The 27,521-nt window shown below is 57.1% G+C and overlaps 1 protein-coding gene across 1 annotated transcript in view; it reads left to right on the top strand.

The window, feature by feature from the left end:
- The window catches only part of Ncor2 (nuclear receptor corepressor 2), a 108,319-nt gene that overhangs the window by 54,242 nt on the left and 26,556 nt on the right, over nucleotides 1-27,521 (top strand). Inside the window, exons 14-21 of the mRNA XM_032887252.1 lie at nucleotides 1,120-1,277; nucleotides 2,279-2,451; nucleotides 4,383-4,445; nucleotides 14,016-14,158; nucleotides 18,876-19,023; nucleotides 20,504-20,557; nucleotides 21,408-22,008; nucleotides 27,105-27,225. Of these exons, the coding sequence (XP_032743143.1) occupies nucleotides 1,120-1,277; nucleotides 2,279-2,451; nucleotides 4,383-4,445; nucleotides 14,016-14,158; nucleotides 18,876-19,023; nucleotides 20,504-20,557; nucleotides 21,408-22,008; nucleotides 27,105-27,225 (1,461 nt within the window). The remainder of the gene's footprint in view (nucleotides 1-1,119; nucleotides 1,278-2,278; nucleotides 2,452-4,382; nucleotides 4,446-14,015; nucleotides 14,159-18,875; nucleotides 19,024-20,503; nucleotides 20,558-21,407; nucleotides 22,009-27,104; nucleotides 27,226-27,521) is intronic.

The raw sequence follows: 27,521 nt of genomic DNA on the forward strand, positions 1-27,521 counted from the left end.
TGAAATCCCTAGGCATGGCTGGCCAGCGCTGTCGGCCAGACTTGCAGACTGGGATTTGCCAGCCTCAAGCGACTGGTCGTAGGGACCCAGTACCTGCTTCAAGTCTCCCAGGAGCCAGGAGGGGCCAAGCATATGGGTTCATTCAGGCCAAGGCAGCCTACCCTCTGCTGTCACCCCCATCCACAGAGGTGCAGCCCCGGGTGCAGAGACACCTTGTGGTTCATGCCGTGGGCAGCCAGACCTGAGTCCCCCACCCAGCCCTCTATGTGGAGGCGGGAGACACGACTTGAGTGGCTTGGCTACTATGCCCCTGCGTGGGACAGCTGAAGCCAGATGTGCTGACAGCTGTGAAGCCTTCCGTCCCCTTGAGTTCTCACCCCCAGTTTTTATGGCTTGACTTGGGCACATGAAGAGGGGACACCGTTGAGCTGACAGGAAACTCCTTCAGTGCCAGGGCAAACGAGGCTTCGCCTCTGGGCTGTATGGAGGGTTAGAATCTGAAAGAAGGACCCAGGCTGGCTGACCAACATCTGGTACCCAGCTGAGGAGCCTGCAGCCATTCGTGGCTACTTGTGGGTGGGATGACTGCCCTGGCCCCTCATTAGAGAACATGGGATTCTTGGTAGTTGGAGAGAGTGACACCGAGGACACAAAAGCATTGCTTTAAGAGCCCACTGTGGCTACACAAGTCAGGCTTTTGCCGTATTACCAGTATGTCATGATGTCCCTGTCTGTCCCCAGTATTGCCTAATCCTATAAAAGACAAGGCCCTAAAGCGTTGTGCACCGATGTTTTTCTGCCAGGAAGGAACAAGGGAGGGAAAGGGCTGCCCCCCCTCCCACACACACCCTGAGTTGGTGTCGTCCCTGCCTGCATCCCACCTACTACCCGCCTCCCTGCTAGGGCTTTCTGCAGGTGCCCTTCCTCTGGGCTCAGTGGAGAAGGCAGGAATCAAACCCCTGTGTCCAAGTGCGGTGCTTTTTAATGCTCCACTCCGCCTCCGACCTCTCCCAGCTGGCTGGCTTCCCAGCTGCCCTGGCCTCTGTGTTCACCGACCCTCCCTTCCCCAGCTTCACCTGTCTCCCGTTTTCCCTCCTGCCTCTGCTCCCCGGGCTGTAGCAGCAGCAGCAGCAGCAACAGCAGCAGCAACAGCAGCAGCAGCAGCAGCAGATGGCACGGAGCAGCCAGGAGGAGAAGGAGGAGAAGGAGAAGGAGAAGGAAGCCGACAAGGAGGAGGAGAAGCAGGATGCGGAGAATGAGAAGGAAGAACTCAGCAAGTAAGGCCTGGCAGCTGCGCAGCTCACACCTGGGCCCTGGGGAGCAGAGCCTGGCGCCGGTTTGGAGCCCCAGCCAGTTCTCCCAGGCCTTTCCTCCCGGAAGCCTCAGCCCCCGCTCCCTGCATCCCCCACCCTCTCTGCACACCCCTCCTCCCCGCCCCCCAGAGACCTGGGAGACTGATTGCTCATTTGAGCCCTGCTCCGGGACTCATAAATCCAGACAGCCACTTTGGCACTCAGCCTTGCATCCCCTCCAAGGCCCCTGAGGTCCACAAGGGAGAGACAGCTGAAGGGCCCCCTCCGGGGTGGGGTGGGGCAACATGGATGCAAGCATCTGGCAGCCCTCACCTCCATACTCACCCCCATCGGCACCCGACAACTCCCAGCCAGCGGGAGAAGGTGGAGGGGCCGCAGGTGCTGTGGTGGGCCCGTGCACGGCAGAACCTCCTCCTTCCCCGTCTCCACGGCTCCAGCCAGCATCTTTCAGGAAGATGAATGGGTGACAGAGGTGATAAATCTGCCCCAGTTGCTTCTGAGAAGCCCGGTCCCCAGGTCATGTGCACCCCCACGGCTCGGCTGGGCTGCGATTCCCCGGGCTCGCTGTCCTGTATACCCTGAGCTCTGTAGAGGTAGAGAATCAAGTCCCCCGTGGCTAGTGAGGGGGCTCATAGAGTCCCGAAGGCCCCTCGCCAGGCTTCCTGTTTGGTGTGTGGTGATGGTTGGTGCTGTCTGTGAGGCATCACTTGAGGCCCCACTGATGATGTGGAGTCGGGTGACTTCACAACTGCCCTTCCCTGGAGGGGCTCCCGCTGCCCTTCAGGGCTGAGATACTGCTGCAGGGCCTGGCTGCCCATGGCACTGCCTACCCACGGTGCCCTTTTGGCCAGCAGCAGCTCTTTCCTCTCTCCAGCTCTGAGAGAGCGATCCAAAGGTCTCCCCCAGTTGTCCTGGGGGTGTCCAGCTCCAGCTGACCCATCCTGGTGCCCCTTCCATGACGGCAGGGAGAAGACAGACGACACTTCTGGAGAGGACAACGATGAGAAAGAGGCCGTGGCCTCCAAAGGCCGCAAAACTGCCAACAGCCAAGGCCGCCGCAAAGGCCGGATCACACGCTCCATGGCCAACGAGGCCAACCATGAAGAGACAGCCACCCCGCAGCAAAGTTCAGAGCTAGGTGAGCAGGCTGGGGACTGGGAGAGAAGACAGAGCGAACTGCCCGGAGCTGGGTTTTTTGGGTTTCCATAAAGTGTTTGGCTAACTGAGCTCATTGTGACCTGGAACATTCTCTCTTTGCCTCGGCATCTGCATGTGGACAGAGAGAAATTATACACAAGAATATAAGAGATTCAGAAGCCTCCAACCGGGTTGGGATTTAGCTCAGTGGTAGGGCTCGCCTAAGCGCAAGGCCCTGGGTTGGTCCCCAGGTCAGGAAAAAAAAAAAAAAAAAAAAAAAACAGAAGCCTCAACCTGGGTGCACACGGAGCCTAGGACTGGGAAGAGACTGTGAAACCCACCCCTCCCCCACACAGCCCTCTTTGTTGAGTTAAATCAGAAGATGGGGCCCTGTGGACATTTCCTCAGGGTGGTGATGAGCTGGAGAAAATAGGGTGTGCTGGGCTGCAGTTCCAGGGGCAGCCACCAGGGGAAGCAGTGCACACTCCTCCTGTGTCAGCTTGGCTGTTTGGGTCTCTTCCTGGGTGGGTGGATGTGAGTGGGCCAGTTCTGTTTCTCTAGTGAGTCTGCAGTAGGTGTTCACTCCTCTTGGGACTGGCTTGGGCTTCATGTATGAGCTGCTGGGGCCAGTGCAGCTTTCCTCAAGTTAGGATATAATTGGGATTCGAACTCACCCCACTGACCACAAATCCTGTGTGGCTTTTGTGGGTGTGTGGCAGCTGCCAGTTATGGTGGCAGTGTGCCAGAAGGCCTGTGAGGCACACCTCATATGTGGGGCAGTCCTCTAAGCCCCGGCCTGGTGCTTGGACTAGACTTGGAAGATAGGAAATACACCCTGGGCTTTTCTCAGTGTTCCAGAATCTTCTACCCGTAGTTTGCAAAGCCTCCCATGGAGGTGTCTGTGGAAGGACAGGGGACTCTGAGACCCAGGAGACAGCCCCGGCTTTGCAACAGGAATGGACATAATTTTATCCGTTTTCTTCCTGCCTTGAACTACTTGCTGGCCTCCCTGTCCCCTCCATTTGAATCGACCACATTGTGCCTGCCACAGTTCTCAACACTCCCCAGGCAGGGGCTCATAGCTGGGCCACTGTGGCCCGCAGGGCACTTGGTGTATGGCGTGTCATCCCAACAAGGCTGCTTCCGCACAACCTGTGCCTGGCTACGTCCCTTCTGAAAGGCCTTGTTGTCCTTGGACAAGCTAGGGAGAGTGAATAGTCACCAGCACAAGAGGAGGCCTAGCCATGGTGACGTCATTCATGAGACGTGAGCAAATGCCGAGGGGCCATTTTGATGGTTGTGGTAGGAGATAGGCTGTGAGCATTGAGAACAGTGGTTCTCAGCCTTCCTAACGCCTCAGCCCTTTAATACAGTTCCTCATGTGAATCCCCTCCCCCAACCATAAAATTATTTCGTTGATACTTCATAACTAATTTTGTTACTGTTATCAATTGTAATGCAAATATCTGATATGCGGCTCCTGCGGGGGTTGTGGGACCCACGGATTGAAAACCGCTGATCTAGAGGGTCACATCTATGAAACGACCCGCTCTGCATAGTGCGGCCCCTGCCCACTTGCAGTCCCTGCCCATGATTGTTCCTTTACATTTGTGACCATGTCCCCAGGTGGGCCACCCCGTCCTAGCGAAGTGCAAGTAGAAACAGGTGTCCTGATCCAGTCCCTGGCCACTTCTTTCCTTGTCTGCGAATGTGCGAATGGAGATGTCAGATTCCTCCCAGCATCACAGGCTGTGGTGCTGCCCGTGAGAGCATTGCAGGGGCAGGGGAGGGGGCTGTGTACAGTGCCTGGCCCCTTAGCATGAGCATCAGGCACTGTGGTAGGGGGTGGCTGGGATTGGGCCCCTGCTGGCCCAGAGCAGAACGCAGGGAAAGCATCTGTGGAACTCCTCCCAATGCCTGTCGTCTTTGCAGCTTCCATGGAGATGAACGAGAGTTCTCGCTGGACTGAGGAAGAGATGGAGACAGCAAAGAAAGGTAAGGCGCCGCCACGATGGTGTGCGGCACGCTTGAGTTTGGCCCAGGCACTGGGATGCCAGTCTTGAAAAGCTGCCGGTGCATCTGGCTGGGAGCAGGGGCTCTTTAGAGCCTCGGTTGAACTTGCCAGAGACCCGGTCTCTTTCTCGAGCGGTGACCTGTACCTGAAGTCAGGGTGGTGCAGGAGCCTGTGGTTTCAGTGTGCGAGTAGCTAGCTCCGAGGTGGTTGATGGAGTCACAGTTCCCTGGCCATGAAGGCCAGCCACGGTGTCAGTGGCACTGGGGGCACTGTCTTCTCACCAGTTGTGCGGCTCTTAGGTGGGGCTCTCAGAGGTCCCCATGCTGGGTGCAAGTTCGTGCTCTGCAAACGTTGGGAATTCGCGCCTAGGTTTTGGTGGTGTGTTCCTCAGACCTGGCGTAGTCATAATAACTGTCTACATCCCAAGGCCAAGACTGAGTTTTCAAAATCAGGGAGTCACTGGCTGTTGGTGACATGGCAGGCTGTGTTAGGCCATGTGCTAGGGTGCTCTGAGGTTGACATCTCACTGTCACACCTTGCTGGTCAGACAAGACCCCCTACCCCAGCACCTCTCTGAGCCCTGACCTTTGAGGGGACGCCTCCTGGGGCCCTGGTACCCTTGCCCTGGTGACATCATAACCTCTCCCTTGAAATCACAGTCATTATATGCCCGAGCCCTCACTTTCCAGCGTGGTGACCTATCTCTGAGCCTCAGTTTACCCATCTCTAAGATGGGAGTGCCAGGGTGGCTACAAGGAGTTGAAGCCAGGCATTAAGATTCTTAAGATGGGCGACTTTCACTGAGGGTCCCAGAGCTTGCAACTGTGTCTGTCCCTACTTCTGCCATGTACTCCCGAGAGACACAAGGCCACTTGAGTGTGGCATTCCAGTTGGCTCCTGCCTTAGTTGCCCCCTGACCCTTCTCTGAGATGTAGCTTCCATTTCTGCCCCCTGTTGTGGATGAGGAGTCCGGGCTGGAGGCCTCCCATAGCTCCTGAGGATCAGGAGCCAGCCCAGTCCTCTCGCCTCTCATCCTTCACACACTCTGCTCAGACCCTGCCCCTGCTTCTGCCCCTTGGCTGTGGATGTTGTGTTCACACTGCCATGTGCATGGTGGGGACCAGTGGCTTTTATTAGGAGCTGCCACCACTGCCACCTGTGGCTCTGGTCCTCAGACCTGCTCCTCCCCACTCCTGTGGGGTTCGCTGAGGGTCTGCTGGGCCCAGCAGGAGTCCCACACCACCTGAGAGCAGCCACCAACCTGGAGGGTCCGTTGAGTGTTCCTGGTTCTCCACCTGAGCAAATGTCTTTCTTGCCTTTGCCCTCTTTCACCCAAGGGTGGGCTTGGCCGGGGGCTGGGCCATCGCTCGGCAAGGACAGCAATATCTGTTCACAGGGCTCTGAGATTGTGTCTCCAGATGGCTGGGTGCGGTGTGCTGTCACCCCAGGGGGACTGTGTGGTTCTTTATTTTTTGTGTCTACGTTGTGGTTTGTGGTATGAATTCTAAAAGGTCTTTACATAATGGTCTGATTCCCATGGTTTAATCTCCTCAAAGTCCGTATAACAGACTTGACCACTGAGAAGCTACTAACCCGGGCGTCGTGCGACATGCTTGTGATCCCAGCACTTGGAAGGCGGAGGCAGTGTCATGAGTTCATAGCAAGTGGGAAACCAGCATGGGCTACCTGAGACCCTGTCTCAAACAAACAGAAAAAACCCCAAAGCACACCCACCTACATTTGCCCACAGTGGTATGCTACAAGCTTCCACGCCCTGGATGGAAATCCCGAACCCATTATCGGTCCCTCCTGCCCATCAGTCCAGGGGCGAGGCAGCACTAATGGACTTCCGGTCTGTGGCTAGAAGTCATTTTGCCCTGACACTTACAGGAATGATGCCTGCTGCTGCTGTAGTCCGCATGCCTGGCTGCACTCACTTAGCGCTGTTTTCAGGGTTGCTCGTGCACCTATGAGGGCTGTAGAGCTACGTGAAGCTCGACCTGACACCCCTCCCCAACACACACACACACACACACACACACACACACACACACACACACACACACTTTGATTGTGGGCTCACCTGGTGACAAAGTGGTGGGTTATTCCTGCCTTGGGCTCTGCGTGCTTCTGTGGAGATCATGTGACCCCTTTGCTTTTATCCACACGTAGGGTCCTGGGGTCTCAGCATACTGACTCCAAAGTGCTCCTGGGAAGTGCCCAGATCTTAAAGCTCATGCTGGTGCCTGATACCAGGAGGCTGCTCTCTCTCCCTTTTGGAAGGGCAGATCAGGAGGTGGGAGGGGGTGGGATGACTCACCAGCTGGGATGGAGCTCCCCGATGCCACTGTCTCAAGGTTAGGGCCTATAGAGAGGGCTGGGAGCTCGTCCCCACTGATCCTGGGGCCTGTGTGCACCGGCCCTGCTCAGTGACATTTGAAATAGCGCCTTGAGCGCCGGCGCGGGCTGCTGCTGTGAATTACAGCAATCTGGACAATTATGCCTGCTTGCCGTGGCTGCTGATGGCTGTTCCGGAGGCGGGGGCGGGGAGGCAGGTGCGCACAGCCCGCGGTAGCTCCTTTTCCACAGCCTGTGGGGGTGAGAGGCTAAGAATGTTCCAGAGCACCCTGCCGCGAGAGTGCTGACAACTCAGAGAGGAAAATGACCCCAGCCAAGCTGTGTCCCAGGCAGATGGTACCCACCCATCCTTGGCCCAGTGTGGCGTAGGAGCCCACAAGAGAACCAGGCCCTCAGGGAACTCAGGCAGGTAAGCAACCAGGTGTCCAGAGCTGCCGGAGCGTCCTCTGTACATAGCCCAGCTGTGAAGGACAGCTGCAGAAGAATCCAGCCCCCAGAGAAACCGAGTTGGATTTCCTGTGTGCGGTCTAGACCCGTCACTTTCTTCACCCATACAACCAGTCACTGGCATCAGCACAATAGGAAATTTTTCTCTCCCTTGCTCAGGAACCTAGAGGTGCAAAGGTGAAGTGTAGGCAGGGCCATGTTCCTTCCAAGGCCCCAGGGACAGTTCTGCACTTAGATCCTACCTTGGGTGGTGGGCTCAGGCTGCTGGCTGCCTTCCCGTTGTGACCTCGCCACCCCTCCCCCCATTCACCAGGATTTCCCCCTCCTCCCTTCCCCCATCCCTCCTCACTCGCTCACTCTCTTTTTAAGACAGGATCTCTTTGTAGCCTTGAACTTGAAGAGGTGCCCGCCTCTGCCTCCTGAGTGCTGTGATTAAAGGCGTGTCACAGATTCTTTATAAGTTGGCCCATCCCAGTGGAATGACCGACCACTCTGCTCCCTTGGAGGGTCTGTCCCTGTGATAATAACTTCTGGGCGGACATAAAACTTGAGCTGGGAGCATTGCCCAGCTCAGCACATTAGAGCAGCTTTTTGATCAATAGTCAATAATTACTCAATAGCCGACCTTGAATTCCTGATGCCTTAGGCAGTTTGGTACCTTGCCCCAGCCCCATCACCTCTACAGCTCCTGGTCTGACTGCGTCCCCATTTCCACCTCGTTGTCCTTTGCTCGCTAGAAAGAGGCAGGGAGGTCTGCCTCCCAGGTTCAACATCAGGGCAGGAGCCAAATGTTTGCAGTACTTGGTATACAGTGGGTGCTCAAGTACAGACTGCAGGGCAGCACACAAGCTGGATTGGAGTCCTAACTCTGCCTGCATGGGATCGATCCTCGCCTGTGTCCTGAGGGGTGGGATACCCCTGGAAGTTGCTCAGGCACAAGTGGAGCCAGTTTACTATGGAGGCCGATGCTTGCCCCCGTCCTGCCCTGAGGCTGCTGCTCTGAATGCAGATAAGGAAAGAGGCCCAGACTGTGGAGTGAGCATAGCTGTGATGTGGGGGGTCTGGGATTAGAACCCCAGCTCTTGAGTTGCAAAACAGGATTTAGTAGGGAGGGGATTAAATCGGTTGGACGGTCAGTAGGCTACTGCTTTAAGTAATGGAGGAAGGAAGGAAGGAAGGAAGGAAGGGCAACCAGTGGGGCAGATAGCCCCGTGTCAGGGACAGTGCACTCAAGTGAGACATTAGAAACCCAGACAGCGCAGTGCGGGTGTGTGAGAGGAGGAAGTAGAGAGGCCACAGTGGCATCGGTGACAAAGGTGGGGTTTCAAAGGGATGGAAGGGACCTGGAGTTGGATTCTGCCTACCCGATGGCCCACGATCTTTCTGTGTGTGGTATATGTGTGCTTAGAGGGCAGGGCTGCTTTCCTGGGCTCACAGAGGCTGAGGCCTGAGCCTGAGCTGGAAACTGCCTCCTCAGGACCTGGCTATATCCGGGGACCTGGCCCTGCCTCCCTTTGGACAAAGACCACAGCGGGGGTGGGGGTTTGGGAGCTATTGGGCTGGACCAATAGCCTCAGGTTCCCCAAGAGAGGTTAGCCCAGCCCCTAAGGAATTCTGACCCTGGGCAGAGCCAGTGTTTGGAGGGTAGTGGCTTAGACCAGAGTCACTGGATGCTGTCTCCAGAGCAGGCAGTGGAGTGTCCCATGCCAGCTATGCTCAGTAGACACACCCTCCCTTGAGAGCCCTGCCAGCCAGTGGTCTTGGCTCATCCTTCTCATGGCTGAGTACCTAGACCTGGTGGGGGTGGGGAGGCTCAGCCACTGTTCTGTCAGAGTTCATGCTGTCTCCATTGCCAGGCCAGACTGACCTTCCCAAGAGTGCAGCACCATGTGCCTCACTGGGGGCCCTGTGCACAGCAGGGAAGTGGGCTGGCCAAGCGAGTAGTGTGCCCAGCCAATGGCCAGTGCGCTAAGTTCAGGGACCATGAACACCAGGCTCCATCCAAGTGAGGAGATGGTGAGAGGGCGGGAGATCCCCATAGGCAGGATGGAGGTGACCCTGAAGAAGTCTCTGGAGGGCTTTGGCCTCTAGTGTTGATCCCCAAGGAGAAAGGAGGCTCCCATGTGGACTGAGGTATGACCAGACATGGGTCATGCTCTGGATGCTTGTCCCTAATCAGTGCCCTAAAGGAGATGTTGCGGGCTCCGGCCTTCCCTCACTCTTGGATGGCATCTGACTGCTGGGGAGGGACAGGTAGTGAATGGCCCTTGTGATCCCAGTTTCCAGGTGCACCATGGCTCGGCTTTGCCCATGAGAAAGTGGCGTGCATGAGGAATATGGCTCATTGATGTAGCCAGCCAGGGCTCTGGAGGACAGGACATTCTGACCCTGCGAACCAGGCTGCTGTGGCTCTGTAGGTGGGCAGCTGGCCCTAGGTCGAGCCCTGATGTCTTTGTCAGACGTGGTATGGAGTACCTCCATTGTACCAGTGATTGGCAAGTACAGGTACTGAGGCCTCAGGGGTTTCGGGAGAAAGCAGCCAGGGCGGGTTCAAGGGTAAGGTCATCACAGATGTCTCCGCAGAGCTCCCTGTGCTGGTCCTCAGCGATCACACATCCTTTGAGTCTAGAGCAGGCTCAACATTTCTTAAGGAAGGAAGATGTGGCTAGAGGCCTCAGGACGTGGAGAACACGTTTCTCTGGCTTCTTGCTCTGGGAAGGTTTTATTTTGCAAGGGAGTCTAAGAAAGCTGGTGTGAGGGTGGAGCCTGGGGTGGGGGACCCCCCTAAGCTTCTTCCTGGGGGGATCTGGAAGCCCCAGCCTGAGGGAGAGCCAGTCCTCCTCCCATGTTCTGTCTCAGAGGCTGACACACTTGCCGAGCTTAGATCCCTGGGGAGGGGATCGGGGCTGGACAGTCACAGCTCTTGAGCCACTAGAGTGCTTCATGGGTCCCAGGTAGCACATGAGAAAGGGTCACCTTTTGCCACCATTTCTCCCTCCCCTTTGTGGCTGCTGGGCTCCTTCAGCTCTCTGCCAGCTTCAGGCCCTGACTCAGGCCCCCTGCCTTGACTTCCTGTCTTGGCCAATTTCACTTCCTAAGTAAGCTGCCACTGAAATTCCTTCCTTAGAAATTAGTGGGGTGGGAGAACCCAAGACCGCAAGGCAGGCTGGCAAAACCGTTGCTCCGAGCCCTCGGGCCTAACTCTCCCAGGACAGACACATGGGACCTCCAAGCCTCAGACACTGAGGTGTCTGGAGTTTCGTTCCTTTTGAGAGCCTTTTGCAGTCCAAGCACCCATGGGTACGGAAGGCCAGCAGTCACGAATGGGTCTAACAAAGAGCTGGACTCGGAGTAGATGCTACGGAGATGAGGATGCCACGCTACCTCCCTACCCACCCACCCCAGCGCCCGATGCAGATGTCCTGGGGCCTTCTCAGGGTTGGGAGCAGTAGATCTCTGGTCTCTGGAGCTCCTCAGCCTTAGGGGCTGTAGGGTTTCCTTCCAGGGACATTTCCACAGGGGTATGCTCACATCGGGCCCCCTTTGGAGTTCCCTGTGGAGCACAGTGGGATTCTGTGGGAAAGAGCCTTGTTCTCAGCACTATTGGGAGCTCTCCGCCAGCTGGCCAGGGATACAGGGAAGCTCCAATCTGTCTGTCCCTGTCCTCTGGGCTTCTAGAACAGAATGGAAGGGCAAGGGCTAGAGGAAAGAGTTGGTTCTAGAAGTCAGCCTGACCGGATGCTGCTCGAGGAGGTAGCTCAGTTGTCTTTGCCTCCTGGGAGCACTTGGGACCTTACCGTACGTGCTCTCAGAGAATAGAGGATGTATTAGCTAGCCAGGGTCCCCAGACCCTAGGCCAGACCCCTGGGAGTCCCAGCCCCCCCCCCCAAATGGCTGTGGTGTCAGAGTACTCCTAAGTAGATCCCAAGTTCCCCACCCTCCACCCCCCTAGAAAGCCTTGGCCACCCACAGCCCTCTGGGAGGCTGACTGGTCCAGGCTTTGGGGGCCTGTGAGGAAGGGGGGGTGCGACCGCAGGTGGAACCGGCTGGCTGGCGGGAGGGCTGGCTGGCGGGCGGGCGGAAGAGGCTGCTTGCTCCCTGCCTGCCGGGGGTGGGAGCTCTGTTTTTCTGGATCCCTCAGTCTGTTCTTACCGCTGCTGACGCTGCCACGGATGGGGAGAGAGGGAGGGAGCCTGTGCCAGTTGGCCCGCCCAGCCGAACCTGGGCCTGTGCCCGGCCCCCGCCCGCCCCCGCCCGCCGCGTCTGGAGGTCACATTCAGTCCTGACGCGGCTCGTTGGGTCAGGCAGCAAGAAGAGCTGCGCGGAGCCCAGGGACCCACAGCCCAGCCGTTTAGGGACACAGCTGCCTGGTCCTGTCCTGCCCAGAGCTTGTGGATTTCGTGTGGCTTGGTGGGTCTGGGGTCTCCGGGCCAGCACCCTCCCCTAGTGTCCTCCTTGAGACACTGGTGCCTGGAAGATCTGCGGACGCCGCGTGCTCACTGGTGACGCCTGGCACAGAGAAACCCAGCACACAGAACTGACAACTTCCCGCTGCTGTAGCCCTCGCTCCCCTCCCAAGCAGGAAGGGCAGTGCTCAGCTCCCTGGGGCAGCTGGTAGCAGCGCAGGAGGAGTCCCGGGCCCACCCCCAGTGCCTGCTTTTGCCTTCACGGCTCCTGAGGATGTGAACAGAGGTAGAACCAGGGGATACCAGCAAGAAGCTTAAGCAGCCTTGCGGCCACAGCCTCCTAATCGCTGCTCCGCTCCCTGGAGCATCCTTCCAGCCGGATGTTTCCGGAAAACTTGGCCGAGGGGGAGACGCAGATGAGAGGATGTGAGTGGTCCCCAGCCCGGGATGGGGCTGGAGGGTGGGGTTGGCTGGTGACAGGGACTTTGATGGGGGCTACAGGAAATTTCGACTGCACGTGTGGTGGTGGTGGGGACTTGGAATTTTGGACCCGTGGCTCTGTCTCCCCTTTCTCTATCACCCCTTCTTGCCTTTCTAGGGTGCAGCCAAGATCCCCTGGAAGGAGGCTGTACTTAGTCTGGGCTCCAAGCTTGGCTGGGACATTCTCAGAGGGGCTCCCCGGGGTGGACAGGGCAGCTGGGCTGTCTTTACAACATGGGGTGTGAAGTATTCCCGTGCCTGCACAGCACCCCAACGTAAGGCTCCTAGAACAAGAGCGGAGGAGCTCGTGTCTCCCCAGGGTTGTGTGGCTCACTCTGGGAAGGGCTCTCCAACAGCTCGCCCATCGCCATCCGTGACCACACGTGTTCAGGAACAGCTGAGTGTCATCCCCCGCCCTGTCAGCTCCTTGCTTCTATAGGCTGAGTTCGTTGGGAGACCCAGCTGTTCGGACTCCTTGTTGACTTAACTGAATTTGGAAATGTCTGCTCCCTGGGGTCTGGCCATTCCCCCTCAACTCCTCAGGCACCCCACCCCCAACAGCTCCAAATGGAGACTTGCCCTGGGGTTCCGGGCCTGCGATCCCTCGGCCTGACGTGTTTGCTGGGCCCTCTTGGACTGCACTCCCGTAATATAAATAAACGCAGCCCCAGCCGCCAGGTTCTGGAAGTGGCAGCTGCTGCTGGCTCGGGCGGAGGGAAAGGTCAGGGGCTGAGTTACACTTGATCCTGAGCCCTGGCCCTCCCTGCCTCCTGCCCTTGAGGATCCCGGAGAAGCAGCGATGGAGCCACGTGGCTCCTGTGGTCACTGTAGGCCAGCAGGTGGCCTGGCTGCCCTGCACCTCCCCCATATCATGGGGCCCCCTGAGGAGGCGGCTAGAGTGGGAAGCAGAGGCTTCAGACCCCCTCCTGAGCTGGGTGAGGTGGGTGGGAAATATTCAGGAATTCTAGGCTTGACCAGGGTGTGGGGGAGGGGCCAGACAGACTGATTCACAGCCCTGTAGACCTAGGGGGTCACTTGCTGGTGGGTTGGGGTATTTTGTATTTTTTATTGTTTCCTTTGTTTGTAGTAAGCCACCAACTGGGGTTTGAATGAGGGGGTGGGCCCCTACCCTTCCCGCCCCGCACGATCAGATCCTAGCAGTTACAGCCTCTTGCTCTGCTCTGGTGTAGAAGAAAATGATTTGAAGCTTGGTGATCCCAAATGGCTTTGGAGCTCAGGTTCTGGCTCTGCCCTCCAGTCTCCTACCCTCTTCCGCCAGGGGCAGGTTCTGCCCCTGCCAGGGAAAGTGGCCAGATTTGCTTCCAGGGGAGCTGGGGCCCATTGTGACTAGAGGGTCCACAGCCTTCTCTTCTAGCTCAGGGTTTATGGCCTCGGAGCTGGAGAGCAAATGTCTGTGGCCTTGGTGGGGTCGAAGAGGGGGTGGCCTCCACAGATTGTCCCACCATGTGGTCTCAAGCTGTGGCTTGAGACAGATCCACCCGCGACTGCCGAGTGCCAGGTGGGCGCTGAGCCTGGTGTGGCTCCTTTGGTCTGAGGACCAAGCTCACCCTGCTCCGACCTCTGCTCTTCCAGCTCGCTTTCCTCTTCACCTATGGTGAGACCGGAAAGCAGGCTTGTTCTCCTGAGGCCTCGCTGCAGCTGTGCAGTGTCAAAGCTGGGTCACCACCGCTCCCGCCCGACTGGGGAGGGAAGGATGGGGGAAGGCTGTCTTCTGCCCCCTAGAATCTTAAACGTGGCCTCACTTGAGGCCATGCGGGTCACCGTTTGTTTCCTGATATCCCTGGCTGTGCCCCCTTGGTCCTGGACTGTAGTGAACCCTCACCTGCCCTCCACCTACAGGCCTCCTGGAACATGGGAGGAACTGGTCAGCCATCGCCCGCATGGTGGGCTCCAAGACTGTGTCCCAGTGTAAGAACTTTTACTTCAACTACAAGAAGAGGCAGAACCTGGACGAAATCCTTCAGCAGCACAAGCTAAAGATGGTGAGTCTGGCCAGAACTCGTGAGCTGGGGACTGGGGACAGCCAGGCCTCCCACAGCCTTGCTCATGTGGCCCCTGCATGGGGAGGTATGGGTGGGCTGGGCCCTGACCCAGCCAGGAACCTGCCATCACTCTCAGTGCCCTGGATTGGAGACCCAGAGGCTGAGAGCCCTGAGTGAGCGGCTTGGCTTCTGCCTGGCTGCCCTTTGGGACAGTAGGGCTCCAGTGACAGGGGAAGAGTGTCCCAAAAGACAGAGACTGAGGCCCAGGGAAGCTCTTTAGCCGCCTAAACTCACAGCTGAGTAACTACCACCCCTCCAGCCTCCTGCCATGGTCTGAGGCTCGGGAGGAGGCCTTGCGGTCCATCCCTCCCTGGGTTTAAAAGTTGTGTGGGTTCTTGGGCAGATGTGATGCTCTTTCCTGCAGCCTACAGAGGCCCAGAGGGCACACAGCAATGCATGGCATGGCAGAGCACAGTAGAGCAGGCCTGAGACAGCATCATTCCGTCACATCAAGCCCCGTGCAGAACCCAGGGGCACCTGCCTCAGCCCGCTGGTGCTGCAGCTGCCACCTCCAAGCTATCGCTTGCAGATCGTGTTCCCCTAGTGTCCGACTGCCCAGCTCCCCGTGGTTCCAGGGGACTTCTCCCTCTGCTGCCAAGGACCCCCAGTGGGCCTGAGCACATAGTCAGCTAGGAAGAGGGGCCAGGTCCAAGCTTGTGGTCTAGCGCCCATGAGACCCAAGCAGTTTCTCTCTCCGTACTGAGCCATGTCCTCATCTAGGGCGGGAGATAATAACACTGGACAGAGGTGCGATTGGCCTCATGAGCCAGAAAAGATGTGCCCGTGGGTGGAGGGCCACTCTGTGGGGCTTCCTGCCTGCTCGCTCTTTGCGACCTCTCACTACTTACGTTATAGCTACCTGCCCCATGTCCTCTAGGACCTGAAGCCCTTGTAATCCAGTAACTACCAAGGGCTGTCTCCACTGATGTTGTGTGTGTGTGTGTGTGTGTGTGTGTGTGTGTGTGTGTGTGTGTGTGTGTGTGTGAGAGAGAGAGAGAGAGAGAGACAGAGGGAGAGAGAGAGAGAGAGAGAGAGAGAGAGAGAGAGAGAGAGAGAGAATATGAAACTAGGCTGTGCCACTTGTAGGCTGTGTGACTTTTTAGCCAAGAATCTTGTTTTTTCTGTGCCTCAGTTTCTCTGCCTGTAAAATGGGAAGGATAAAAGAACTGCCTCTAAGGTCTCGGGGGAGGGTGCACTCCTCCCAGGTACCAGGGCTCTACTTGGAAGGGGGCCCGAGGCAACTTGCCAGCTCCTCACCAGCTAAAGCCACAGGGGTGCCAATGGCAGAGGGCTCAGGGTCTTTGGGATGTGGTGTATCTGTCCCAGGTGAGAGATGGATGTGCGCACAGAGTTACCCCAAAGTACAGAGCGCTCTGGCCTGGTGGGTGTGTGCTCTGGCTCTGCTGCCCCATGGCTTGTGCTCACAGCACACAGCTTGGCCCCTAGGCCTCAGTTCCCACCTGCTTCAGAAGTGTATGGGGAGGCATTGCTGTCCACGGTGGAAAGTCCAGGGTCTGGACCAGGTCACAGAGTAGGATGTAGTCCGTGTCTCATGGGCAGAGGTGTGACTGGGGTTTCCTGAGGAGCTTGCTACTTCCACAGTGGGATGTGGGGATCATGGTGAGCTGTTGAGCTAAGGAGGTAGCTCTGGTCTGAGTGGAAGCAGGCTGCCTAGGAAGGGGGTCCCAGCCCTGTCCCTAGCTTTGTCGTTCAGGTGGCTGCTCTGGCAGAGGAAGTCTGTAGAGGAGGTTAGCTTGTCCTCTCCCCATGAGCTGACTAGTCCTAAGGACCATAGAGTAGTATGCAGAGGTGGACACCCCTGAGGTATAGAGCGAGCATCCTGTTGTGGGAGTGTGGGCTGGCCTTTGTCGAAGCCCCTGACCCACTCAACATCAAACCACCCTGATAGAGGGTAGGTCAAGCTGGGCTTATGTGACACTGAGGAGGCTTGAGGCAGGAGCATCAGGAGTTCCAGGCCAGCCTAGGCTCCAGGACCGTGGCTCCAAAAGAAAATTACGAGAACGAGAGGGTCACTTCTGTCCTCTTAGTCCCCAAGCAGTGTCTAAGGCCTTTGGCTGCTGGCCCAGGCCTGTCTGAGAGCAGGAAGGTGTGCCACCCTCGGCCACCCAGGAAGCAGGGGAAGGCAGGAGGTCAGTGGGCGTCCCTCCTGCTCATCCCGGGCCTGACCTGCACAGGGCTGCTGGAGACTCATCAGGAAACGGGAGCTTGGGCGGAGCCTGCGTGTCGCAGGTTATGTAACATTTGGCAGCCTGGTCCTCTCTGAGGTCTCCCTCCCACTCTGTGTGGCCGAAGGCTGCCCTTCTGTCTGTGTCCTGGCCCTCAGGGCTCGGCCTCCAGGTTGCTCAGTGTGTCATCTGGGCGCTGGCCCTGCCGGCCTAGCTTCCTTCTGCTGTCTTCTCTCTGTGGCTGCTGGGAGACGCTCCAGGCAGGATGTACTTGAACTCCAGCAGGCGGGCCTCCTCGACTCTGAGCTCCGTCTCTGAGTCGCTGTCATCTTCTCTGAGGCTCATTTGTGTAATGAAGTGCGTGGCTCTACTCCAGGTGTGGAGGGAGGTGGCTAGAACAGGCAAAGGTCCCTGCTGACAAGGAATAAGTCTCGTCAAGAGATGCGGTAACACACGCTTAACTTCCAGCACGCAGCCCAAAGATGTGGAGACGGAGAGAAAGAGAGAGAGAGAAAGAGAGAGAGAGAGAGAGAGAGAGAGAGAGAGAGAGAGAGAGAGTGTGTGTGTGTGTGTGTGTGTGTGTGTGTGTGTGTGTGTGTGTGTGTGTGTGTGTTGCAGGACATTGGTTAATCCCCCGGGCAAATCAGAGAGGGCCTCTGGGGAGATGACGTTGGAGGAAGTGAGTGTTTGCTATCTGGGGGAAGGGTGTTCGGGCTGGGAACAGCCTGTGTAAAGTCCCTGGGGCTGGCGTGGGGCCTGGAGAAGCAGACTTGGACTATGCAGAATGGCAGGACTAGTGATCTGGAGCTGATTTCAAGTGTTAGGAGCCTGGAGTGTTGAAAGCTGCGTGGCAGGGTAGCTGTGTGTACGTGTGACTTTGACACCTCGAGGATTCCTGGTGTGCAGTAGGTGCTTAGTAAACGAACACTATCTGTAATTTGTGTTCGTGTCTCCAAAACACCGCTTACACATGCCCACCAGCCCTTTGGTGCTGGGGCTATGGCTGGGTTTCCCGCAGGCTCCAGAAACACGGGGTGTGCTGTATGGATAGTCTGTTCATGGCTCTGCTAGGCCGATGGGCTCCCGTTTCCTGTGAGTGTCCCTGCAACCTGCTGCCGAGTTCCTGTTGCTAAAGATAGACAAAGGAAGGGGATCCCCAGACACATGCCACAACATCCTCGCACCCACAGACTGGAGCCCGGCCTCCCGGGAAGTGCCAAGACCAGACCCTGTGTGGGCGTGGGTGGCGAAGCAAAGGGCCACAAGGTCTGTGTAAACTTAGAACAAGCCTGTGGCCTAGCGTTGGCAACAGAGGTGGTGATGGACAGACAGGCATGGGTTTCCTTTTTGTCCTGTATCCCAGGATCCTGGTGTCCGGGACTTGGGATGGCACATCTGTAGCTTAGGGCCGGTGTGACAGTGGACACAGCGTGGTCATGTTATTTTTCAGGACAGAATGTCACCAGTCAGGTGTAGCAGAACTGTGGTCTGTCACCAGCTTCTGACCCTGGTGGGTTTTTCTGACTTGTGAGTCCCTCTGCCATCTGCTGTCTTCCCCTGGAAAAGCTCCTTGGTTGCAGTGCGTCTCCACCCACCATGCTCCTCTCCCCTCCTGGCCTGTTCCTCAGTTGCTGTGCTCCTCCGCTTGGACTCCCTTTGGGTGATGCCAAACCAGCACTAGGGATGTCAACTGAGAAACTAGGGTGCCTGGATCACGTCCTAGACTAGGCTTGCGCCGTGCTCGATCCAAAAGGCCTCCATGACTGGTCATTGCAAGACCAGTGTCTGCGTCCTGACTGCCGATCCACATCCCAAGCTCAGAGAAGCCTCAGCTGCATTGGGCTTCTACCCAGCTCAGTGGAGGGGCACGGAAGTGGATCTGGAGAGGATTTTGAATGCCCCCGTGCTGGGAGGGTGAAACTGGGCCCTGAGTGTGAGGAGTAGAAGTGGTTTGGGGGAAACGCAAGGCTACCATGTGGCTGATCCACACCCCAGGGCCTTTGCAAATAAGCCTCTCTCACCTTGGCTTGGATGCTCCTTCCTCTATACTCAGACCTGGACTCCAGTGTCAGCCTCGCCCTGGTCATCCACCGGGTGACTTGGCCTTGTACCTTTTCTATCCCCATTTGATCCCACTGTGGTCCCTGGCCAGTCCCGAGGCCAAACTTGTATGCGTTGCTCACTTTGGAGAGTAGTGGCCCTGTTGTATCCATAGCCCTTCCACCTGAGCCCCGAGTGTGCCCTGGGACACTATGGCCCGACCCAGCCTGTACCCAGGGTGCCACTGGGACACATGGCACTATGAAGCCTCTATGGTAAAAATAGCCCTGGCCGGCATGGCCAATGCCATGAGCTGAGTGGGAAGGCTGCCCACACAACCAAGCAGCCACCCAAGCTCGCTGCCCTCACAGCTGTGACTGGGCCTCAGACACAGGGTCTCCCCAGCCTTGACCGCTACTGTCCTGTCCCAGGAGAAGGAGAGGAATGCCCGGAGGAAGAAAAAGAAGACCCCGGCTGCGGCAAGTGAGGAGACAGCCTTCCCACCTGCCGCTGAGGACGAAGAGATGGAGGCGTCTGGTGCAAGTGCCAATGAGGAAGAACTGGCGGAGGAGGCAGAAGGTGAGGTCACTGCCGCGGGAGGAGGGGGGAGGCGGCGGGAGAAAGGGAATGAAAACGTATGCACACAGGCACACACACAATGCTCTGTGTCTCCTCTTCTAGGGAACCCTGACTAGACTGGAGGCTTCTGCTCCAGCTCCCCATAATTCACATGCTTTCTCCGTAGGCCTGGCATGACCTCGGGACACATCCGAGGTTGGGCCCTAGGCCGTTGGTGTCAAAGACCTTACCTCTTTGTTACCTCAGCCACCCCCCTGAGCAAGATGGACATAGCGTGGACGGGAAGTGGTAGAGACAGCTGCCCACAAGAGTGGGGAGTGACTGTGAGCCCCAGATCCTGGGGCACGGAGTGGCTTACACATCTGCTTAGGAACAGGCTGGGGCAGGGCCAGGCTGGCTGAGGACTATCACCACCTGGGGATTCCTGGGGCAGCTAACCATTCGCACCCCAGGGCAATGGGCTAGAAAGGCTGAGTCCAGGCTAGGGGCCACTTGACCTAGGACTTCCTTGGATGGCAACAGTCATGGCAGCCATATAGCCTTGTCTCTGTCACCACATGCTGAGGAAGTGGCTGAGGGGTGACTGAGGCATGGAGGAGTGACTCCAGGTCCCTAAGACCTGGTTTGGCAGCTTGGTCCTAGCCCTGTGCTCTGTGTCTCTTTGGCGTCCAGGGGAAGGGGGCTGGTAACTTCCTATCACTTGATCTGTAAAGCACCTACTATGCCCAGGCTCTGTGCACCTGCCTGGTACACATCCTGGGTGCCCAGTGGAATGCCTCAGTGCAGAACTGGGCTAACTCTAGCCATTCCTGCCCTGCCCAAACCCAGTCCTTAAGGTGGGGCCCTGCCTGACTCAGGGCTTCCGGTGTAGACATGACTGACAGCGCGTGGCAGGCACCGGCACCCTGCCTGCTGTCCACAGAACTTCAGTGGCTTCGGCCTCCTGTGTCCTGTTGTTGGGCTGCAAAGAGGAAGACCAGAGGTCATGCCCTACTAGGTGGCCCAGGCTACTTGCTTGCCTCTCTCTGTGTGTCTTAATTTCCTCTGTGTCCTTAATTTCCTGTTACTGTGCTTCATGAGTACTCTGGTCCATGAGGCCCTGTGTGCTCATGACCAGCACCATGTTGGTGTTACCCATATCTGTCCTGGGAGAGATGCTCTGCTCTGGGCTCCAAAAGAACAGAGAAGCAGGGGAGGCTGGGAACTGATTGACAAGGCTGGAAGCCACATTGGTTGATGGCCTCATTGGTTTGACCCAGTCACTCACACACAGCTCTGTGGACTCTGGACACACCTTGGCCTTGTGGGGGTCGGGGGCACACTTTGGCTGTGGGTGACCAGGGCTTCCCTTGGGAGCTGAGCAAGCTGGTCCCGTGGAAGCTGTCCTGGGTCCCCTGCCCTCAGCGAGCCACACCCCTCTCCCTTCCCACAGGACTTGGTGTAGCGCCCCAGTACTAACTCCTCTCCAACTTCCTTCCAGCCTCACAGGCCTCCGGGAATGAGGTTCCCAGAGTCGGAGAGTGCAGTGGCCCAGGTAAGAATGTGGCTTTTGGCTGAGCTGGGGGCCGGGGCATAGTAGGGTATCCAAGATCTTACATCCCCATCCCCGGTCCTCTCTGTGCTGTTTCCTCCTCTGCTTTGTTTGTCTCTCCTACAAAATGTCTGTTCCTGTTGTGTCCGTGGACAGCACGCTCTACCCATCTTTCCTCTCTTCCGGACTCTTCCCTGTTCCGTGTCCTCGCCTTCTTTCCAGGCGTCTGTATCCCAGGCAGAAAACGGAGGGACTGGAGACCCAAAGATGAGAGAGACAGTTACAGTCAGGGCCTGCACGCATGTGCACACGCATGAGCACACAGAGCCATGAACCTATTGGAGCCACAGCAGCAGACATGCTCCTTCACGGAGTCCCCGATGCAGTGGCCTTGTAGCTGCTGTGGTGTCAGCCTTACCGTAATGCGCTCATGGTCCCTAGACCTGAACTGTCACTCGTCCTGCTCAGTACCCGCGGAGGTCTGGTTCCCCATTCTGTGGACGGGGAAACTGAAGCTTGTGGGGAGCCTTGAGTTTCCCATGGGAGTACCAAAAGTCGGGCACCGAGCTGAATGGCACTCACACTGACTCTGCAGACCTCAGATGAGGGAAGGCTTGTCTTGAGGCCGTCCTGGATTGGCCCCATAGTGGCACTGACTACCTGGAAAGTAGGGGTTGGGGTTGGGTTCTGTGGGCAGCAGGAAAAAGAAGCAGATGTTGCAAGCTACAGGGGCTTGTGAGGGACAGGACTCACTGGAGGTGTAGGAGCCTGGGGGCTGTTCTGATACTCCTTGAGAGCGCTGTCACGTTCAGTGTCGTAGCTTATTCCCGCCTTTCCTCTTGCCTTCATGTAGCTGCGGTCAACAACAGCTCTGATACTGAGAGTGTCCCATCCCCGCGCACGGAAGCCACCAAGGACGCTGGTCCTAAGCCTGCTAGCACTGAAGCATTGCCCGCTGCCACCCAGCCACCTGTTCCTCCTCCAGAAGAACCCGCAACAGCCCCTGCTGAGCCCTGCCCAGCCCCTGATGCCAGTGGCCCACCATCCCCAGTGGCTTCCCCACCACCTGCCGCACCCCCGGCTGCTGTTGCCAAGGATGACCAAGAAGACCAGGCTGCTACAGTTCCCCAGACCGAGGATGCCAAGGAGCAGAAGTCTGAGGCCGAGGAGCTGGTGATCGATGTGGGGAAGACAGAGGAGCCCGAGGCCCCTGAGGAGCCACCAGAGAGTGTACAGAGTGATCACAAGGAGGAGACCGAGGAGGAGCCTGAAGACAAAGCCAAGGGCCCAGAGGCCATTGAGACTGTGTCCGAGGCGCCACTTAAGGGGGAGGAGGCTGGAAGCAAGGCAGCTGCGACCAAGGGTTCCAGCTCGGGTGCCACCCAGGACAGTGACTCCAGTGCCACCTGCAGTGCCGATGAGGTGGATGAGCCCGAGGGAGGTGACAAGGGCAGGTGAGAGGCGTCAGGCGAGCTGTGGTTCTTGTGTATTCCGCAAACACAGGGAGCACCCTTCGTCTGCCATGACAGCACAGGGGGCCCGGCCTACCTTGGAGTCTGTGTCTGGTTTGTAGGGATTAATATGGGACTGAGACCAGAATTAGGGGTGTCTTAGTCACTGTTGTATTGCTGTGAGGAGACACCATGACCAAGGCAACTCTTACAGAAGAGAACAGTTCATCCTGGGCTAGCTTACAGCTCCAGAGGTTTAGTCCGTATCCTCTTTGTGGGAAGCATGGCACTGGAGATGTGGTTGAGAGTTACATCCTCATCCACAGTTGGAGAGAGATGGAGTGGGGAAGGGAGAGAGGAAGAAGAAAGTTGTGTTGTGTGACTTGGGTGTTTGAAACCTCAAAGCCGGTTACCAGGGAGATCCTTCCTCCAACAAGGCGACACCTTCTCATCCTTCTAATCCTTTTAAATAGTGTCACTCCTTGGTGACTTGAGCATTCAAATAGGTGCTCCTATGAGGACATTCTTATTCAGACTACCTCCAGGAGGGTTCATTCTCGAAGGGTACAGTGGAAGGAAGACCCACATGGGGCAGCCTGGAGCTGAGATCTGGAAGGGAAGGTAGCCATAGAAAGCTCCAGGGAGAGAATGAATGTTGGCGTCCTCCAGCTGTGATTCAGACCAGATGGCTTGACGTAAGAGTAGTTGGAGGTAGAAGGTCCAAATCCAGGTGTCCCGGAGTCACCCATACTCCAACTCGGAACATTTCCATCACACATCTTTCATACTGATGGTTGCCTATAGTCTCTGGTTTATAGACCCAGCACTCTGATCTCAGCCTCTGTAGATATTAGGTTCCCCTGTACCTCTGTTTAAATTCCTGCTCCCTGGAAGGTTGCCAGTCTCCCATGACTACATCATCCTGGCTTTCCAACGAGGTCTTATGCACTGGGCCCAGCATTAGGTCTGGAATGCTGGGACACAGTTCTTCCCTTCAGAATACTTCCTTAGCAAAGGCCATGGCTAGGAGCCAGCCAGGTACACAAAGGGCCACATGGGCCAGGCCATTGTACACGTTCCCAGGGTGTTAAGACACGAAGACTGCTGTCTACAAGAGCCGGGCCATGACTGAGGGGGTCCCTGTGAGCCAGATTGTTCCAGTGATGGAAATAAGTTGCTAGCTATGCGATTAAGATGAGGTCACCCAGGGCCCAGACACTAGAGGCCCCTGGTCGTGCAGTCAGCCCAGCTTTCTCTCTGAGGTGGTAGCGGATCTGTGGAGCATTCTGATTGGCACACTCCCTGCCCTAGGGGCACACCGTGTTTTAGGTGAAGCCCTCTGGGCACTCAAGGGCAGGTCTGAAAACCTCCCGGTGATCACATCTGGACAGCCCCACCCACCTCTGGGCAGCCGCAGTTGTTTTGTGATGAGGCAGTATGCTAATGTTTATTTTGACTGCAAACAGCAGAGTCTGTTTTCTCTCCCCTCAAGTCTCTGAAAAATTCCAGCAGAGCAAGGGAGGAGACCATGACCTTCAGACCGGCCCACACAGGGCCCTTCCTGCTTCCCCTGGCTCCCCTCTCCCCTCCGGGCTGGTGGATTTGAAATGGATGCTTTGTAGACCTTCTTTATTCCCTGAGGGCTCCTCTGGTTGGGCCCACATGGAGCAGGTGGACAACAGATGGCCTAGAATAAGCAGAAGGTAGCCAGCGGGTTTCTGAGGGCTCCCATGTCCCCAGCTTCTGGCTTGATAGGCACAACAGGGGACATAGGGCCTATGGCAGTTCCAGTGCCACCAGGGTCTCTACTGAGATGAGAGAGTGCCACAAGGTGTGGGGTGCCGCCCCGAATACCAGCCTTCTCCTCAGACTTCTGTAGGCTCCGGTCAGGCTGAGGCCTCTCAGTTCTAGCTCCCTTCGCCCATAGCACTAGCCAGTAGTTTCCTTCCATCCCTGGTGTTTGGTGGCTAGCCACCTTCTCTGCTTGCTTTCTAGCTCCTAGGCTGGAACTCAGGACCACCTCCTTGCCCTGGGGCCCACCCGTGCCTTCAGTAAGCAGCTAGACTTCCTGGCTGGAGGCCTGCCACCTTTACCAGCAGCACCATGGGGGCCAGGGAGGGTAGGTGAAGGCCGTCAGGAGGCCAGCAGCCTGCGCCACTCTCTGTAACCTCTGAGTGATTGCGCCCAGCCCCATTCCGGCCACTCTGGGAGAGCTTGGCCTGGAGTTTGCGATGAGCCTTGCACCCCGATTTCACTTTCAGAGTAGGGATGTGATGCTTTCCAGTAGAGCTGGACCTTGGGAAGCACCCCCACCCCCACCCCTAAGCTCAGTTTCCACACTTGGAATGGGTAACGATGTGGCTACAGAGTTGCTGTGTTATAACCGTGACCCTGGGCCAAGCTCACAGTGTTTGGGTGCAGCATGTGCTGGGCAGGCCCCTGGAGATGCTAGACACTTGGCCAGGAGGGCCCTGATTCCCCGGTGGTCTGGTGCTGGTCAGAAGAAAGGCTTATAGCTCATGAGACATGCGGATGGTATGCGTGACTCGAAGCAGGCAAGCCTTGAGTATGGTCATTGCTTAGTGTGGAGAGGAAGTTTGAGCACAGGGAGGAGCCAGGTAGGACAAAGGCCCTGTGGTCTCAGAGCTTACGGTCAGAGCGTCTCAAAGGTCTGTAGCTGGGAGTGTAGTGACCGGTGGGGTTTTTGTCTTAGGTCCTGTGAAGACCGGAAATCATCAAAGCTATTTTATTATTTTTTAATTATGTGCCTGTGTATGAGTCTGTACACGTGAGTGCTGGTGTCTGTGGAGGAACCAGGCCACAGAGAACAAGTTCTAGGCGGTTATAAGCCACCTGGTGTGGCTTCTGTCCTCGGCAGGAGCAGCGTACCCCCGCGCCACCTCTCCTGCGTGTGTGTGTGTGTGTGTGTGTGTGTGTGTGTGTGTGTGTGTGTGTGTGTGTGTGTACACCTGCCTGAGTGTTTGTGTACCACATTCTTGTGTGGTGACCTCAGAGCCAGGAGAGGACATGAGATCTTCGGGTGTTGAACCAAACCTGGGTCTCTGCTCTTTAAACAGAGCCATTTCTCCAGCACTAGGATGTCTTTCTAGCTTTAGGTCTGTCTGTCTGTCTGTCTGTCTGGAGATAATGGGGAATGGAGATGCCCCTGGTGCTTGTGGCAAAGGTCTTAGTTGTTCTCTGCTTCTACCCAGATGGGGTGACTGCTCCCCAGATTTACCGAGCAGCAGCGGCCCCTCCCGTCACAGCACACCTTCCTCTTGGTGGCCCTAGAGAACTGTAGCTCACATGCTGCTCACCAGGTCACTCAGGGCACACAGCCTTGGGACATCGGGTGTGTTCAGTGCCTCACGGTGTCATTACAGGTCATGCGGTCACCCCAGAGGAGACCGTTACAGCCTTCACGGCTACTGTATATCCACTGATGGGAACGGTCCTATGTCCTGTGAAGGGAGCAGGGCATGTGGCCACCATGTCTGGCCTCTTTCATAGCACTGTGTTTTGTGGCCTCTTCTGTTGTAGGGCGAGGGTTAGGGCCCCGTGGCTGGGATGGCAGCCCCTTTCCTTGCCTTGTGTTTTCTCTCAGCGTCTGTCTGTGGGTGTCTGTGGGACTTTAGTTTGCCAGCTTCTCTGTGGTGCGTCATTTCTCCTGAGAATGGTTCAGCTCAACGTAGGGTTAGTGGGGACGCCTTGTTTTGTTTTTGATGTTTCGTAAGTGAGACTCACTGTGTAGCCCAGGTTGGCCTTGAACTTATAGAGTCTTCCTGCCCAGGGATGACAGGTGCCATGCCATCCCACCCAACCTTGGCATGACCTTCCGCAGAGCTGTTCAAAGCCTGTATAGTATTTTACTTCAATTTAAGTTTACCAAATTGGGTCATAAGAATGGCTAAGGCGTGGTGAAGCACGCCTTTAATCCCAGCACTCAGGAGGCAAAGGCAGGCAGATCTCTGAGTTCGGGGCCAGCCTGATAGTCTACAAAGTGAGTTCCGGGACAGCCAGGGCTATCCAGAGAAACCCTGTGTCAGAAAAGGAAAAAAAAAAAAATCAAAAAGAACGGAAGGGAGAGAAATGACTAGGGGAGGGCGGGGCAGATGGAGCGTGGACCACAGGAGATCTGATGAGAATGACAACAGCAGAATCTCTGCCACGGGTGTGGGGGACAGGTGGGACAGGAGAGAGAGAGGAGTCGGGGTGGCCTATCCTTCCTGCCACCCTCCCCACTCCACGCCACCCCCGATTGCCTCAGGCAGCTTCAGCAGGCGTCACCCTGTCTGTCTGCTCTCCCTGCTTGGCTGAGCGTGTGGCAGATGCGGGCAGCGGGCTGCTACCCGCAGGGCCTGTTGCACGCATATTTCTGCTGCAGCCGAGTCTGCCCTCCGTCTGCTGCAGGAAGCGTGTGCTCTTCTGCTGTGTCCCTTATGGCCCTGACTGTTAGGAGTTCTCACCCCAAAAGCTGACGTTCCAGGTTACGTGGCTCCCTGTGCCTTGGAGCAGGATGGTCTCAGCACCCAGGGTTTACATAACCCCTGCTGTTTTCCAGAAACTTCCGAGATTTCTCCCCTGTCCAAATTCTAGGGCTGTACCCATAGCTCAGCCCCCATCATTGAGGTCATGAAACCTGCCCATCCCCCAGGACAGGACTGAGCCCAGGGACACATAGTAGAGACATCCGCCAGTCCCAGGGCCCAGCCTGCTCTTACTCTGGGTTTGAGACAAAAATAATCTCCAAGGAATCTCTCAGTGTCTCTCCACCCTGCTCCGGTTGAGTTCGTATCCTTCCAGCCATTCCCCGAGGGCCTGCATGGCCTAGGCGCCCAGTTAGGTCTTTTCAGCTGTCTTCTTTGCCCTGAGGCCATCTTGGAGCAGTGGATTGTGTGGGCCAGAGGAGTGCTGCTACCCAACAGAGTGTGTTGGCTGGGGCTGTGGACTCTGCTAAGGGCCTCCCTGGCGGGCCCCACCGTCCAGGGCTCAGAGGAGAAGCCATGGAGGCAGGACTGCCCCAGCCCCCTTTTCCAGGAAGGTCCTCCAAGAGCCTGTGGCTGATGCTCCAGCCTGACCTGACGCTTGTCCCTCCCCAGGCTGCTGTCACCAAGGCCCAGCCTCCTCACCCCAGCCGGAGATCCCCGGGCCAGTACCTCGCCCCAGAAGCCGCTGGACCTGAAGCAGCTGAAGCAGCGAGCAGCAGCCATCCCCCCTATTGTGAGTGAACCCCGCATCCAGGCAGCCCGCCTTGATTTCTGTGTGAGGCTCATCACTGCTGGTTGGAGCTTTGCCTGCAGAGGGAGGCTTGTCCCCAGGCCGGTGGCTCCCAGAGATAGCGATGTGTACGGCGGACTGGTGATAGATAGGCAGTCCTGGGAGGAGTTGGGAGATCGGAACAGAAAGGCTGGTCTGAGCAATAGCTCTCCAGAGTTCCCCCACGCCCCAGACCCGGCAGCTGTGGCCAGTGAGCCCCCAGACCCAGCGACACCTCAGCCAGCTTAATGTCGAGGCCC

This window comes from Rattus rattus, chromosome 16 (assembly GCF_011064425.1).
Source record: "Rattus rattus isolate New Zealand chromosome 16, Rrattus_CSIRO_v1, whole genome shotgun sequence".
Lineage (NCBI taxonomy): Eukaryota > Metazoa > Chordata > Mammalia > Rodentia > Muridae > Rattus > Rattus rattus.